Genomic DNA, 15,783 nt, shown 5'->3' on the forward strand with positions numbered 1-15,783 from the left:
TGTTGATGAGAGTTACATTCAGTCTCTCCTCCCGGTATCCCTGCGGCTCTAGGCACCTTCATTTCTGGGGATTGGGTGCCCGAGATGGGACCAAGAGGGAGGATGGAGCCCAGGGGAGGCAGGGACTTCCCTGCCTGGGAAGGTACATGGTAAATCTGGGAGCCATGTATGTATTTCAGTATGAAGCACACTGATAATTCATGCCTGACAGAAACGAATTTTGTGTTCCATAAAGACCTCTACTTGAGCAGTGTTGCCATGTTACCACAAACCATTCCTCTACTAATTGTGCAATTCCTGAACGACTTTTTTCTTTCAATAAGGGTAACTTTAACCATCTGCTTATTTTGATTACAAACGCGAGTTGAGACTAACTCTTACATAATGCCTGGCCTGACTTCCAAGAAAGCTGAGGTTGTGCTCAAGCAAATGAAGTTATTTAATAATTGCTTGAAAATCTTGTGCTGATTTTACGTGGGAGGGTAGCTTGAATCTGTTTTTCTCCCCGTAGTTCTGATGGTGTTTTTCATGAATACCAAAAAAACAAACTCATTTCTGAACTTTCTCCTATACATATTGTGTAGTTTACATAATGTCTTATCCTTTTGATGCAAATGCAACTGCTAAGTGGATTTTTGGTTCATTTATTAGATAAAATGGATCTAATTCATTCATTACAGACTGATTGCAGTCTCTGCACATTTCAGTGCATTAATTTGTTAGACTGATATTTATACACCATGTCTCAAAGACAGTTGGAGCCCTTGGGGGATTTCTCTTCTATGTATGAATCTGCAGGGGCTACATTTTGGGAGTGGGGTGATTGCCCAGGATGCCATAGCAACTTGAAAAGTATTACTAAAAGCAGTAAGTTTTTTCATAAGGAAATAGTTTCATTAAGGTTCAGCTCTGACATGAACTAAGGCATCTCACAAAACATTATTTTCTAAGAGCATTAAATTCCATTTTTCATGTCTGTGCTGCTTTTGAGGATCTTACAATCACGTTTCTCCTTTATTCACTTTCTTCTGCACACTTGTCATTACCTTTCATTACGGATTATCTTCCTGTATTTCTAATTCATTTTTTTAAAATTCATTGATCATGCATTTGTCAAGCACTAGGTCCTGGGGCTGCACAAAGGAACAAAACAGCCCCAACCCTCCAAACTAAGTTACGTTCTTTAGAGGGAAACTCACCACGGAACAGATACTTGCAGCATAATAGATACTCAAGTACAAAGTGATGATGCCCTGACAGAAGTGTGAACCTGCTGGGTTACGTGGAAACCCTCAGGCTGTCTGGAAGCCTGGCGGGGAGAACAGTGAGCACTGTTAGAAAGGTCCCTCCGTGTTCCTGGAAGAGCGCCAGGTGCTTCCCAGCACTGTCTTCCCATTCCCATAGCTGCATGGTGTAGGTGTCCTTCCCAGTTGGCAGACGAGCAGACAGGCTCGAAAGGTGGCCCGGATCACACGGTGAGGCAGTGGGGCCGAGCCTGATAAACCAGCTGTGCTTCCTAAGGAAGGGCCTGCCGCTCCCTCCGCATAGCTGATCTACGGTGGCCACATCCCGAACAGAGCCTGCGATGCGGGCTCCCACGAAGCCACAACCGTTGATGCAGAAGTCCTGGACCTTTCCACAAATTCTCGTGACTCCCAAGTGGTTTCTTCTGTGCTGCCAGGAGTTAGGCTGTATCAAAAAGAAGGCCTGAGTACTGGCCTCTAGGAAAGGGCTCTGCAGGGACAGCACAGAAGGACATTCCAAGCATTCAGAAGATGACGGAGAAAGGTGTCTCAGGAAGGAGAGAGTCAGCGTGGTCGGAGAGAAACCAGCCCTTTTGCAACCTTGCCTTGTTAGGCAGAGACCGTTTTTTTCAGTGGTACTCGCACAGACGTCCCGGCTCTCTCCGGGTCGGCATCAGGGTTGGGGTGAGAGTCATGAATGGGGTGAAACTGCTCTGTACGTGTGTAGGTAACACAAACAATGGAAACTGATGATTTGAAGGTCTTTTTAGGCCACAGCAAACTATCTAGAACCCAGTAGTAGCACAGGCAGGGTCAGGGGAGGTGGATGATGAAGCTGGTGCTCGGTGGGTTGTGAATTCATCGCGTGACAGGCACCGTGCATCAGAGCCACCAGCAGGGGCTGAGACCCCGCCTCTGAGGCGACAGCAGTAATTGGTGCCCACCTGGCAGGATTCAAAACAGAAGCAAAGGGGAGAGGAGGGACTTGGGTGTGGAAATCTGTAAGGTGGATTAAAGGAGGACTTTAGATAGAGACCTTTGGAGATGATGGGGCCCTTTGTTGAAATAGGGGAAGGTGAGCACAACACTACCCTAAGGGAGTTTTATCACTCAAGTCTCTTCTTTTTTGGTAGATTTCGTTTTTGATAGCAGGTTTAGGCTCCCAGCAACAGTAGAGGGGGTTCAGAGAGTTCCCATCCACCCTCAGCCTCCCCCGTTAACATCGTCCCCCATGGGTGGTCCGTTGTTCTAGTCGATGAACCCACCTTAACACATCATCGTCACCCAGAGCCCCTAGTTTCCATTAGGGTTCTCTCTCGGCATTGTACATTCTGGGGGACTGCCTGTGTGATAGGCAAGTTTGAAGCGTACCTGAAAGAAAGCAGATCATGCTGCCCAAAACACAGATGGAAACAAGTCAGGAGGGAGGTCACGGTGGAAATAAGAGACTGGGTACTCAGTTATGCATTGCGGCAAGGGCTGTGACGTGGCTGGCGGGGTGGAGGGCGCTATAGAACCAGCGCTAATCAACACATCTGAGCAAGAGGCAGTCTGCTCAGTGTTTGGGAGCAAAAAAAACCAGTTAAGAATCACAGAGTAGGTGGGACTTGAGACTGAGTATGTGGGCTGAGTAATGGTATTATTAACTTATATCTTCATAGAAACACTCTAATCTCCATATGCAACTTCAAGAAAACAGTACGATTATGACAAAATTATTATACTTGTAAATAGACTAATAATGAAAAAATTTTTAACCATTTTCTTTAGCTCCAATTAAACATCCAACACTTAAACCATCTGGCTCAGAGATTGGAAAACTTTCTCCATAAAGGTCCAGATAGTAGATATTTTAGGCTTTGCAGGCCATATGGCCTCTGCCTTGACAAGTCCTGTCAGCCATTGTGGCGTGAAAGCCACCAGAGAGTAGATGAGCAAGCAGAGCACTGCACTTGGCCTCTGGACTCCCAGATCCAATTGTGGACTCCCAGATCGAATTCAGGAGAACATCATAAATTTTAACTGGCCGGGACCACATACTCCTCATCACCCAATTTGCCAAAAAATCCGAGCCCAAGAGCTATACAACCCCTGGGTTCATACTCTCCTCAAATACAGGAATATAACGTGCCTTCCAGGGTTCCCTGTGTGGGGAAGAGCCCCGGACCCCAGCGATCCCATGGGCCTTTCCACGGTGTGGGGCTCCCCCTTGTGAGCTCCGTGAACAAGCGCAAGCAAGCTGCAGGAGGCTCTTCCCAAGTCCAACAGGGAAGGGAAGGGAAACTGAGAACATTGGCGACCAGAGAGCCCGTGACCACTGAGCACAATGTGGACCCAGAAATGTTCCTAGATTTCCACATTCACCATAGTAAGAGTAAATTTTTGAAGGCTGTTGGCCACGTAGCCTGTGGAGCTGGGCATAGCAATTCCAGAAAGGGGCTTGTTTTAAATATCGGTACCCTCTAAGTGGTTTTATCTTTTATATCATTTTTTGACATTGTTTTCATTTTTGTTTTCAGGGGAGCTTTGGAAGCCTACGTTCAGTCAGTAAGAAGTAGAGAAGGCAAAGAATTTGCACCAGTTTATCCCATAATGGTTCAGCTGCTTCAAAAAGCTATGTCTGCTCTTCATGAATAACTTGGAAGTATTTCTTACTCTTCGTCGTGCGCTGACCCGATTCAAGGTTGGCAGCTAACCCTAAGTAACATGTTCTAGAGAACAGCTCCCATCCACTGTTTTAAGAATGTAATTGACCTCTCCATATTTCCTATTGATCTTCTGCCTTACCTCGTTAGCCCTTCTACCTTAAGTAGCATAAAATGTCAAAATAGCTTTGTCATCACCAACCTTCGAACTCCACATGGGCTTGATTTTTCCAGAAAGACATCCAACTCTTTTTTCCACTCCTCTCCTTCCAGGCTTTTTCTATGAGACCAGCTGAAATTTCTTTCCCATTACATAAGATTCCCCCTGCATGTGTATACACATCCTAAGTCCCCACTGCTTTTTAAGGGCTCTGATCAAGTTACATAAGTACCCTGCCACTCCCCACTTACCTTCATCCTCACTAGATCAATGTGTGGCCCTAGAATCATGGTGGAAGCTTTAGAAAATCCTGATGCCCGATTTGTACCCCAGATGGAACACATCTGAGGGTAGGAGCCAGGCATGAGTATTTTTTAAAAACATGCCCATTGGTTTCCAACATGCAACGAAGTCTGGGAACCACAGGCATACCCCAAAGTGAAGACGTAGGGTTAACTGTTGTTTAGGTATGTTCTAGTGTATCTTTAATAAAGACAGACCCATGCTGTCTTTATACTCCGTGTGTTATTTTATTAAAAGACTGTGGGGCCTGTTTCACTTTGTAAGATGTTGAGTTAAAAATAATCTTTAGTCTACAAAGATTCTTACAAATAGGTCATGTAGGTCCTTGTTTTTCTATTGTCCTTGCTCTATTACTAACATTTTGTTTTTAATGCTTAAAAACCTCATCAGCAACTTCTGAATATATTTTCCATGCCCTGAACCTGTTATTGTGACCACTCAAATTCAGTCAAGTTCAATCAGCAGAAGTCAGAGATAAACAATTTTTTCCATTTTATTTGAAATAATATACAAGAATATAGTGTGCAAAATTTAGGGGCAACATCATGAAGAAGTGTAATGAACTGAAATCGATTTTACAGCTGTGATTCCTAACCAGAAACACCACTTGGTAAGTAACGTGAAAAGCCATGATTGTAGCTCAGAGCAAAAGCAGCGTCTCGCCCAGGGACTTGCTCTCACCTCAGACAGCTGGAGGAAAAGTAAAGTGCATGTGTTGCACTGCAGTAAGTGCAAAGTCTGCCCCCACCATAAAGATACGATGACAAAGAAGATATTTAAGATACGTGGCTGAGGAGATACAGAACACAAAGTTAAAAAATACAACGATGTCAACTGTTAATAGCACCATTACAGTGACTATATCCCAATGCTATTAACTAACTTGACCTTGGCCCGGGCTTGGCCTCCGCTGGAAATGATGGATGGGTGCTGCCACCTGGTGCAAGACTCCGCACGCCCGTGGTAGTGGCAGCAGGCGGCTCTCATGTTGGGACACCGACGCCATCCACCCACCACACGTGCCGGCAGCCGCTTGGCACTGGCCGGACTAGAGCTCCCGTGTTTGGCACGGCCCAGCGTGTGGTGGCTGCTCAGGGAGAGGCCTGTTCCCAGCTCTGTTTCATCCCGTTATGTATACAATACAGATTAATAAGCAGTAAGAGCCAATGTATAAACAGCAGTTACATATTTTTAAATTCCCCTTTTGTACAATTTAAAATAAAACATGTATACACTCTCCTCTCTTTCTACTGTACTTTAGCACCACAGGATATCAATTTTCAAGCCTATATTACCTGATAGACATATACGAAGTTTGGAAGAAAAATAAGGCAATTTGGTTTACAATGTTGATAGTTTTAGCTTACTTAATGCTCTAATGGAGAAAGCAAATCCTCACTCATATTATTAAATCATTTCAAGACTCATTGCTATCGGTATCTTATGGTCACACTAATTCAGGACGAATGGTGACACCTTGATCTTCTTAAGCCCTTCCATGGACAGTCAGTGTTTATGTAACTAAAGACTTCAGAACGAGCGTCGTGGCTTAATGCTGTTGTGAGCCCTGTGGAGAGAAAATTAGAACTCGGTGAATGTGTATAAATCGATATCTAGTAATTCTACAAATGAGAACTAAGAGAACAGAATGTTTATAAGCTTCCTGTTTAAAAAAGATCACTTTCTCAAAGGGGATGATTTTTTTAAGTTTGCTAATACTCGATGACTAAGCATCTAGAAAATGTATGACAACGGCAAGAAGAGACAGATTAGGAGGAGCAGAAAAGAAAGGAGATCCAGGCTAAGTCCTACCACACGGAAGTCTAAGGTAATGAAGAACTTCACAAACCCAGTTCAGCCACCCTCTTGTGCTGGAGTCTGACTACCATCTACTTGTTTACAAGAGATTCTTGAAAAATGTGTGAGTGTGAACTACATGTTACTATTAAAAGACCTAGGCAGAATGAACTGAAGACCTCCTCGACCAGCCCTCCTGCTGCAAAGGACTATCTTCCCTTTGTTTTTGTTATTTTTAAACTTTATTTGAGAGCGAGAGTACGAGCAGGGGAGAGGCAGAGTATGCACTGACAGCATGGAGCCCGACGTGGGGCTCGATCTCACACATTGTGAGATCATGACCTGTGCCGAAATCAACAGTCGGGCGCTTAACCACTGATCTAAAAATACAACTTAAAAGATGCTAGTCTAGTCAAGGAAATGTTCTAAGAATCAAGTCCATCCGAGATTGATTATGGTATGAACTCATTTACAAGAGTCTTCCTAGGCTTTTCTATTTCTTCTCCTTCCTGAGGTTTTTAATCTAGAAATTCTGTGCAAACGTCAGAAGGCCCCATGAAGGTTAATGTGCCCCACGCTCCTTAGCCCCTGCCCAATCAAGAAAGGCTGTGGAGACATGCCACCCCAAGATCAGAGAGATTTCTAATAGTGTGATACTGAGTTAGTAACACCCATCTTTCAACCCAACTAGAAATACTACCATTCCAAAATTATTTTTCCACCTTAATATTTCTGCCTAAACACACTTAAGCATGTCTGAGAGTTCTACTTTCCATACTAAAAGAGTAGATGGCACTTAGTGATTAAAAAAAAAAGCAGCCTGCCTTACATGCTGGCATAAACACATTATTAGGTTGTGAAGTGTAAAAAGGCTGAAACAAAGCCTCAACACCACCTTTTAAAGGTTATAACAACTGCTGCAACATGCCAGTATAGTTATGGGGAGAAGTCAAGATCTTTTTGAGCAACTAGTTGTTGAAACATACTGAATTGGTTCTTTTCCTTTTCCAACAGTCAGGATTTAAACGTTTTTGTTCTTCAGCCAAAGCCTTTGCTTCTAATGTATACATCCTTCTCTCTTCATTCTTCATTTTCTTCCACCTATCACCAAGGATCACACTTATGGCTCTGTAAAATAAATATTGACACAATGCTAAAGGCAAGAATTTCTCGTAAGACGCATGTATGTCAAGTGCTGCTACTTCAGGAAGATATAGAAAGTTAAAAGAAAAGAAGGCAAAAATCTTGTCCAACAGAGAGAAGGGAAAAGGCCAAGACTACGGTAGTCATTTCCAGTAAAATCTCAAGTCCTATGGGCCCATTCATCATAATCTTGGCAGTTACAAAGCCTCCTGGAACACTGCCAGTATTTTCCAATTGTCCAGAGGCATCTAAAATGGCTAAATATTCAGTGTCCTACAGAGCTTAAAGAGAAAGTTAAATATTTCAAAGAAATGGTTTAAATTACCACTGGAACTATCCTAGTATATTGGTTCCTTAAAGATGCTAAGGTATTAAGGCAGTGTTCAGTATCAGCAGCATGAAGTATTATAAGCTCTTCTTGCTTTCTGTTTGTACCCATAACCCATCAAATAGTTATGACCAAAGTCCCATTCGTTCATGCAACCATAGTAAAAATGTGGTGGGCATTAACTCTGCACAGCTTACCATTTACCCTCCTAAGACAACACCACATAAATCCTAGGTGATACTCGTACTTGAGAAAATTGGATTAACTCAAAGGGAAAGAAGTCAAACTGGATAAAACACACCATGACAAATCTGAAGCTGTTTTCTATTTATATTTGTTAATCTGCTCCCAAACCTAGCAGAAAATAGTCTCATCCAGACATGCAGACAGAAACCATTTTCCTTCTGTGAAGAGCTTTTAACCATTAATTTCATGACACAAAACAAAAGGCGGTACATGCTGTGTGAAGTATATACGAGGGATTTTAGTGACTGATGGGGAAGCTAGAGGCAGGCATCTGAACCTCAGAAGAATAGTAACCACAGCTCCACTACTTAACAAGAAATTAAATATGTACTAGATACGTATGTACATTTTCCAGTAAGTCGATGCAATTAAATACTATTATCTTCCTTTAGAATAAAAACCAGTTTTTACAGTCTTTGGGTTAAAGGTACCACATAATGGTCAACACATTTACCAGTTAAACTGGTAAAGAAATATTTAGGTATCAATTCCCAAATCACAAGTGCATTTGGTTGGAGAAGTTTCTGTTGTTAAAATGTAAATACTTAAAAATGAATAAGCTCACAGGAACAGTTTAGTGGTTGCCAGAGGCTAGGGGTGGGGGCTGGACGAAATGGGAGAAGGGAGTCAAAAGGTACAAACTTCCAGTTATAAAACAAGGAAGGCCCTGGGGACGAGGTAAAGTGCACAGGTGTACTGTATGGTACTTTCGAAAGTTGTGAAGAGTAGCTCTTAAAAGTTCTCTTTATGTGAAAAATCTGTAATGGTGTGGTGATAGATGTTAAGTAGATGTTGTGTGGAGGGGATTTTACGGAATCTACAAATATCACATTATGTTGACCTGAAACTGTCAATTCCGTCTCCCTCTATCTTGCGCTCATGAGACATTCAGACTCGAATTCAAAAACTCAATTATTTTATGTGGATAATCACATGACTTTGCTCATGCTATCAAGGGTAATGGGAGACAGCAGTTTTGATGGTCAGGAAACTAAGGAGATTGGAAGAAGTCATTTCAATGCTTTGAGAGGAAGTGAGCGCTAAAGGACTCAGATGAGTGAGGAGTACAAACAAGCAGGGCAGAAAGGACCAGTGTGGATTTCATCCGTGGGCTATCACTGATGCCACCTGTATGTTTAGTCTGGCAGTTTGTAGTAACTACTATGAGTGTCAAAAAGACTACAAACCGCCAATGCCTGCATCTTCCACAGTATGACACAGGCGTAGAGGAGGGACACTTGCGATCTGACACAAGAAACTTTTTCTATAAAGATAGGACAGTCAGAACCGTGTCTTCCAACAGGCAAATGACAATGTTATTTTAGAAGGCAGACCCTTACCCACCCAGGTGACCGAATTATCCCTCTAGGTATCATAAAATAGTTACCCATGAAGCTAACTTTTGAAAGTCAACCTAAGAAAACAAGAATTCGATCAAAAAAGCTACTAAGCGAGTTTACTTAACTCCCAGTTCCTGTGAACTGCACAGAAGAGTTCACTGTTAGATTCACAAATAGAATTTTTACCTGTTATCTTTCCCTGGATACATCTGAGTATATTCAACTCTGTATTTTTTGGCAAAAAGCATGAAGGCATTCATTGGTCTTTTGCACTTGTTAGGAGAAGTGGCACTTGCAGTCCCTGAGCTGTGGTTTTTGTCGGCTTTAGCGTACAAAGAACTGGGAGAGAGCTGTGATGACCCCGATGAGCCACAGGTCTTACTAAGTCCAGATCTTGCAAAGTCCTGGCCTCCAGGCCCCCCACAAGACAAAGATGCACGACGCTGACGAGCCATACTGCTTAACACGTAGACTGCAGAAGAATCCATAGGTGTGAAGTCATAGCTTTAAAAAAAAAAAATTAACATGGTTTTAATTCGATTTGATTATCTGATTTATAAAAACTGAAAACACTTTTTTTTTCCCCTGTACGATGTTTAACCACCTTCACCACTGACAGTTGCTTATAAGATGAAAGCTTATATATGCACTAAATTTTTTTTTAATCTGCACAGATTGTAAAAGTTAAAGATTTCAAGCCCCCAAAAGAAAATCCACGCACTTTATAGCAAGTACCTCCTCCAGATCCCCCACAACCCACTTAATTACTACTTCAGATTCACTTTTTGAAAAATTTGATAATCTGATTTCTTGGCCTACAGAAGCCTAAAGCTAGAAAACTAAATTGGAGTGGCAGGCGTAAACAAGGCCTAGGACTAGCTGCTATGCAAGACCGAGTGTTGGGGAAGGACAGTCCAGAGTGACTGAATACAACTAAAAGAACTTAAATTTTTTTGTTTGTTTAGGTCAAAACAGTCAAACATACATCAATCTCCCCTGAAGGCCATCCATCTATTATAACACAGCTTAGTAACTTAAGAGTAAAACCTCACATTGATCAGGCAAAGCCCTATTCAGTATATGTTCAGTTTACACAGGCACGGAAATAAGCTATCCATATTACCTTATCTTCCCAACAAGCTTTATTATCCTCTCTTTGTATAAAGAAACAAGCTAAGAAAGAAAAAGTATTATTCAGCCAAGGCCATGCAGCTACTAGATCCAGACCCAGATTTGTCCACCTCCAAAGCCCTAGGTTTCCTCACCAAAACCATGGTCCTCCACCTTGTCACTGGCTAACGTCAGGGTGAACACACAATAGATTAACTGAAAATATTACCTGAGAAGTAGAGCTGGTGTAGACAACAGCCTAAAGATTACGCTGGTCAAAAGATTTCTTTTGTTCCAACTGTGTTCATGCCTACTGCTTCTACTTTTTATCTTAACAGAAAGCCTTTTATTCTAAATCCAACCCCTACTTCTCTCCCTGAAACAGAACTTCTGATAATACATGAAAACAGGTTGATACTAACTACAGAAACAGTATCTACCTAAAGGTAAAGCAACAGGAGATTATGAATTATTCCAGAAACAGATGGAGAGAACTAAGTGCATGAAGCCCATGCCAGTCACCACACACAATAAAAATGACTTCTACCAATTATCAACCACACAACATGTGGGTTTTTTTTTAAAGGTATTACATGAAATAAATATGCCAAAATCATCTAATCAATACTCAGCAGTCAGGATTATGTCAAAGAAACAATTTTTGCTATCTCGATCCCTTCCCATATATAATTTAGAAAAACAAAACTAAAACATTATAAATGAAACTGACACAAAATTATTAATCTCCACTGAAGTATTTACAACTTGAAATACCAAAAGATTTAAATAGAAGCAAGCTAATTACTGAAATTTGAAAACTCTACCATCTAGTGGTACAAATGTAACTCTTCTACTTCCATTATGGGTACAACGTAAAAGTAGTTTGAAATAATCACAGAATTCAGATTTTGATATGACTATAGCATTAAAATATTACACAGAATGTCTAAAACAAAGCTTTACCTTTGCCACACTCAATTCTTTCTCCTTGGGGTGCCCAAGTGACTTAGTTGAGCATCTGACTTTTGGTTTTGGCTAAGTTCAAGCCCTATGTCAGGTTCCATGCTGACAACACAGAGCCTGTTTGAGATCCTCTTTCTCCCTCTCTCTGCCTCTCTCTCTCTCTCTCTCTCAAAATAATACACTTTAAAAAAATTTTTTTAAGTTCTCTACCAGTAGTTCCTGAAACGTGCCTTGTTTCATGCCTCCACTTTTTCTCCCTGCCATTCCTTAAGCTCAAATACCCTTTCCCACATTCACTAATGTTTATTCTTTTTTCTATTTTTTTTTAAAGTATATTTATTTTTGAAGGGGGGGGTGGAGAGGAAGGGAGGGAGTGGGCTCAAACAGGGGAGGGGCAGAGAGAAAAGAGACAGAAAATCCCAAGCAGGCTCTGAGATGTCAGTGCAGAGCCCCGTGCAGGGCTCAATCCCACAAACTGAGATCATGACCTGAGTCAAGATCAAGAGTTGGAGGCTTAACCGACCAAGCCATCCAGGTGCCCCCCTAATTTCTATTTTTTTTTTTAATTTTTTTTTAACGTTATTTATTTTTGAGACAGAGACAGAGCATGAACGGGGGAGGGGCAGAGAGAGAGGGAGACACAGAATCTGAAACAGGCTCCAGGCTCTGAGCTGTCAGCACAGAGCCTGACGCGGGGCTCAAACTCACAGACCGTGAGATCATGATCTTAGCCGAAATCGGACGCTTAACCGACCAAGCCACCCAGGCGCCCCCTAATTTCTATTCTTAAAAGAAAACCTCCACAATAGTGTTGTGTCTATTAACCATAGTCACAGACACTCACTCACTTTAATCCTCCCTTCAACATTATCCTTGTACAGATTTTTTTTTTTTTTTTTTTTTTTTTTTTTTTTTTTTTACAGAGCCATGGAAAAGTTCATTGATTTATCCCAGCTTCCACAACAAATCGGCAAAGCTAGGATCTGAATCCCCGCATCCTAGCTCCAGAGCACCTACCAGGCCACATCTCTCAATCAGCACACACCACACCGTACACATTTACTAATCCATTTCCTTCTCTAGACTGGAAGCAAAGAAGCAGGCCCATGTCTTAACAGATTCTAAATCCCCACGCCCAACACATACACTAGGCTCTCAAATTCAAATATCTGATGACTAATGAAGAGGTGAAAAAAGTTCTGCAGAACATAATAATGTAAAATTTTAATTGGGTTCAGACTCCACCTCTTCTACCTACTAGTAGTATGACTTGGACAAAGTAAATAAACATCTAGCCTCAGTATAATTATTTCTAAAATGAACTGAACACATGCCATGTAGTGTGGCTGAGCTGACAGAACAGTGTCTACAAAACTCAGGCCAGAGGCTGGCACATAGCAAGTATTCATTGGGGTATATATTATTATTACTGTAGAAATAGCCGAGATTGATTGATAGAACACAAAATTTGGAGTCTCGAAAGGATACAGACTTGAATCTTGGTTCTGATACAAATGGCTGTTTCTGGTTCCTTAAGCACCGTCCCCTCCCCCACCGCCGGTAAAGTGAGGCTATAATCTCATAGGATTGTGAAGATTAAGTACGTTAACACATGTACAGCACCTGGTACACACTGGACACTCAGGAGTTAAATTCTATCACTTGAACAGAAATGCTAAATTCACAAAGTCAGAAGTGACAGTCTGAAACCTGCCTGATGCCCAGAAGACTGGCCTCAATTGTGTCTGGAATGGGCTTCTTCAAATTATACTCTCACTTAAAAGCTTCCTTTCTACCAACGAACTATAAATTGTGTTTAAAAGCTCATCTATGGCTGACTTCTGGTCCTTACCAAGGTAAAATCTAATCAGATGTCCTTCCCTGTACAGCAGGACCCAGGAGCTGCCCCCAAATCCCCAGACTGTCCCTGGGAACCGATTCTAGGGTTCCCTTTTGGACAAGTGTTTCTTCCTGCCTTCCTTCCCTTTCTGGCCCTCCTTATAACAGACAGCACTTCCCTTAACCTGCCAAGTCACAATCTAATCCACAATGAAAATTCAGTCAATTTCATGCTTCTCAACTCTGTCATGCTCTTTTCTCCTGGATGAAACTGCCCATTTTCCACTCCTTAATGGGGAGCAGAAAGTCACTCCACAGGAAAATGAGACCAATATCCAAGGTCATCTTAGGGGTGACTGCTATTCAGTATGACCAACTGATGAGAACCTACCGTCTTGGAAAAAAAATTAGGTAGGTTAGTGTTGTTTCTGCTTAAAAAAGGTTTTTCACTACGCAAAACTTAGTATGTAAAAAATGTATTTAACTTTTATGTTCTAAAGTATACAAAGGAGTGAACCCACAACCTAATTAAGAAATAGACTATTTCTACTCTCACTAAATAGTTCCACATTTGCCACCCCCAGAGATAACCACTCTCCTGAATGGTTTATCATCCCCTTACTTTTTTCAATATTTTATTATAAAAATAATGCATTATTCATAAAGAGAACATATAAACACTATAGTGTTAATATAATAGCATTCTATTAATCTATAGTAGCATTAATTAGGTTAATATATCCATTGTATCAACATGTAATATGTAAACATTTTGTTATATGGCACCTGTAACACAGCGGGCCGGACTGCTATCCTGAGGGTATCCTTAAAAGGCTGGCCCTGGACTAGCATCTGGAATTGCGATTTTAGGAAGGTTCTTTATTCCCACCCTGGTAAGAGTAGCTCACTGTGCCTCAACTGTGTGTACAAACAACATGGTTAGCCCTAAACACCTGCTTTCCTTTTGGAAGTCTGGAATTTGAGTACACGCAAGGCAGAGGCAGCCTGTGCGACCAGCTCCCAGTAAAAACCCTAGTGCTGAGTGTGTTAACAGCTTCCCCGGCAGATGCCAGTTCATCCCTATTGTTACAACTCACTGCTGAGAGAAATAAGGGTGCTGTGAGATTGCGCTGGGAGGAGTCCTGGAGGCCCGGCTTCCTCCACACTTCACCCCACGTGCCTTTCCTTTTCAGGATTTTGCTTCATATCCTTTCACTAGAAGAAATTCTAGGCAGGAGTGTGACTACATACTGAATCCTATGAGTCCTCCTGGTATGTCACTGAACCCAGGGGTTGTCTTGGGGATCCCCAGCATAACTGTGTAATGTATGTTATATACATTAAGTAAAAATTATATAAATGTAATTAGATTTGTAATTTTATTAGATCTATTTCCAAACAATATCTGATTCCACACATAAAAAATGGAATTCTACCATGTATTTCTGAGACTAATTTTACTTAACGTTATTTCTAAAATTGATCCATGTTTCAAAATATATGGCTATGGCTCATTCATTTTCCACTGCATGTTGTATTGTTTCCACGTTGTGCGATCCTGAGCAACACAGCCACGATGACCTAACTTACACATCTCCTTCTGCGTGTCTGTAAGGATTTACTTCTCTAGGGCACCACACACAGGAATGGAATTGTTGATACTCAGTGTTCTAAGATAAAGCCATATTAGGGGCGCCTGGGTTGCTTGGTCGGTCAGGTGTCTGACCCTTGATGTCTTGGTATCAGCTCAGGTCATGATCTCACAGTTCATGGGATTGAGCTCTTGGTCGGTCTCTGAACTGACAGCAGAGCCTGCTTGGGATTCTCTCTGTTCCTCTCTCTCTCTCAATAAGAAAAAAAAAAAAAAAAGATCAAATTATCTTCCAAAGTTTTTCTATCTTTAGAATATTCTCACCAAAACATACGAGGTATCACTGACCTACATCCTAAGAATACTTAAGAGTATCAGACCTCAAAACCACCTCATTTCCCTTGAATTTGTAAAAAGAACAGAGTGTGTGAGGGATGTAACCAAATAGCATTTAGATTGCAATCTGCAGGCGTTTACGGAGCATAAAGCCTGTGCAAGGGCCTGTTCTAGGTGCTTTTTTAAAATAACAGCCTCGGGGCGCCTGGGTGGTGCAGTCGGTTAAGCGTCCGACTTCAGCCAGGTCACGATCTCGCGGTCCGTGAGTTCGAGCCCCGCGTCGGGCTCTGGGCTGATGGCTCAGAGCCTGGAGCCTGTTTCCGATTCTGTGTCTCCCTCTCTCTCTGCCCCTCCCCTGTTCATGCTCTGTCTCTCTCTGTCCCAAAAATAAAATAAAAAACGTTGAAAAAAAAAAAAAAACTTTAAAATAACAGCCTCACATATCCTTTCAAAATAAAAATATATTAACCTTACGTTTTATTACATTAAATTAATGAAATAAATAAAACCTATAGGCCAGCAGGTATTCTGGATTCTCTTAATGCCTATGAACTTAATAATTATCTTAAAGAGGGACTCTGGGGTGGCTCAGTGGGTTGGGCATCTGACTTCGGCTCAGGTCATGACCTCACAGCTGGTGAGTTAAGAGACCCAAGTCAGGCTCTGTGCTGACAGCTCGTGAGCTTGGAGCCTGCTTCGGATTCTGTGTCTCTGTCTCTCTCTGCCCCTGCCCCACTT

The 15,783-nt window shown here is 41.8% G+C and overlaps 2 protein-coding genes across 2 annotated transcripts in view; one reads left to right on the top strand and one right to left on the bottom strand.

Moving 5' to 3' along the window:
• Positions 1-5,591, top strand: part of COG5 (component of oligomeric golgi complex 5) — a 316,096-nt gene extending 310,505 nt beyond the window's left edge. Inside the window, exon 22 of the mRNA XM_043588598.1 lies at positions 3,764-5,591. Coding sequence (XP_043444533.1) covers positions 3,764-3,881 — 118 coding nt within the window. The 3' untranslated portion in view covers positions 3,882-5,591. The remainder of the gene's footprint in view (positions 1-3,763) is intronic.
• The window catches only part of HBP1 (HMG-box transcription factor 1), a 29,934-nt gene continuing 18,978 nt past the window's right edge, over positions 4,828-15,783 (bottom strand). The window contains exons 9-11 of the mRNA XM_043588599.1: positions 9,393-9,710; positions 7,136-7,277; positions 4,828-5,919 (exon numbers count right to left, since the gene is read on the bottom strand). Of these exons, the coding sequence (XP_043444534.1) occupies positions 5,902-5,919; positions 7,136-7,277; positions 9,393-9,710 (478 nt within the window). The 3' untranslated portion in view covers positions 4,828-5,901. The remainder of the gene's footprint in view (positions 5,920-7,135; positions 7,278-9,392; positions 9,711-15,783) is intronic.

Source organism: Prionailurus bengalensis, chromosome A2 (assembly GCF_016509475.1).
Source record: "Prionailurus bengalensis isolate Pbe53 chromosome A2, Fcat_Pben_1.1_paternal_pri, whole genome shotgun sequence".
Classification (NCBI taxonomy): Eukaryota; Metazoa; Chordata; class Mammalia; order Carnivora; family Felidae; genus Prionailurus; species Prionailurus bengalensis.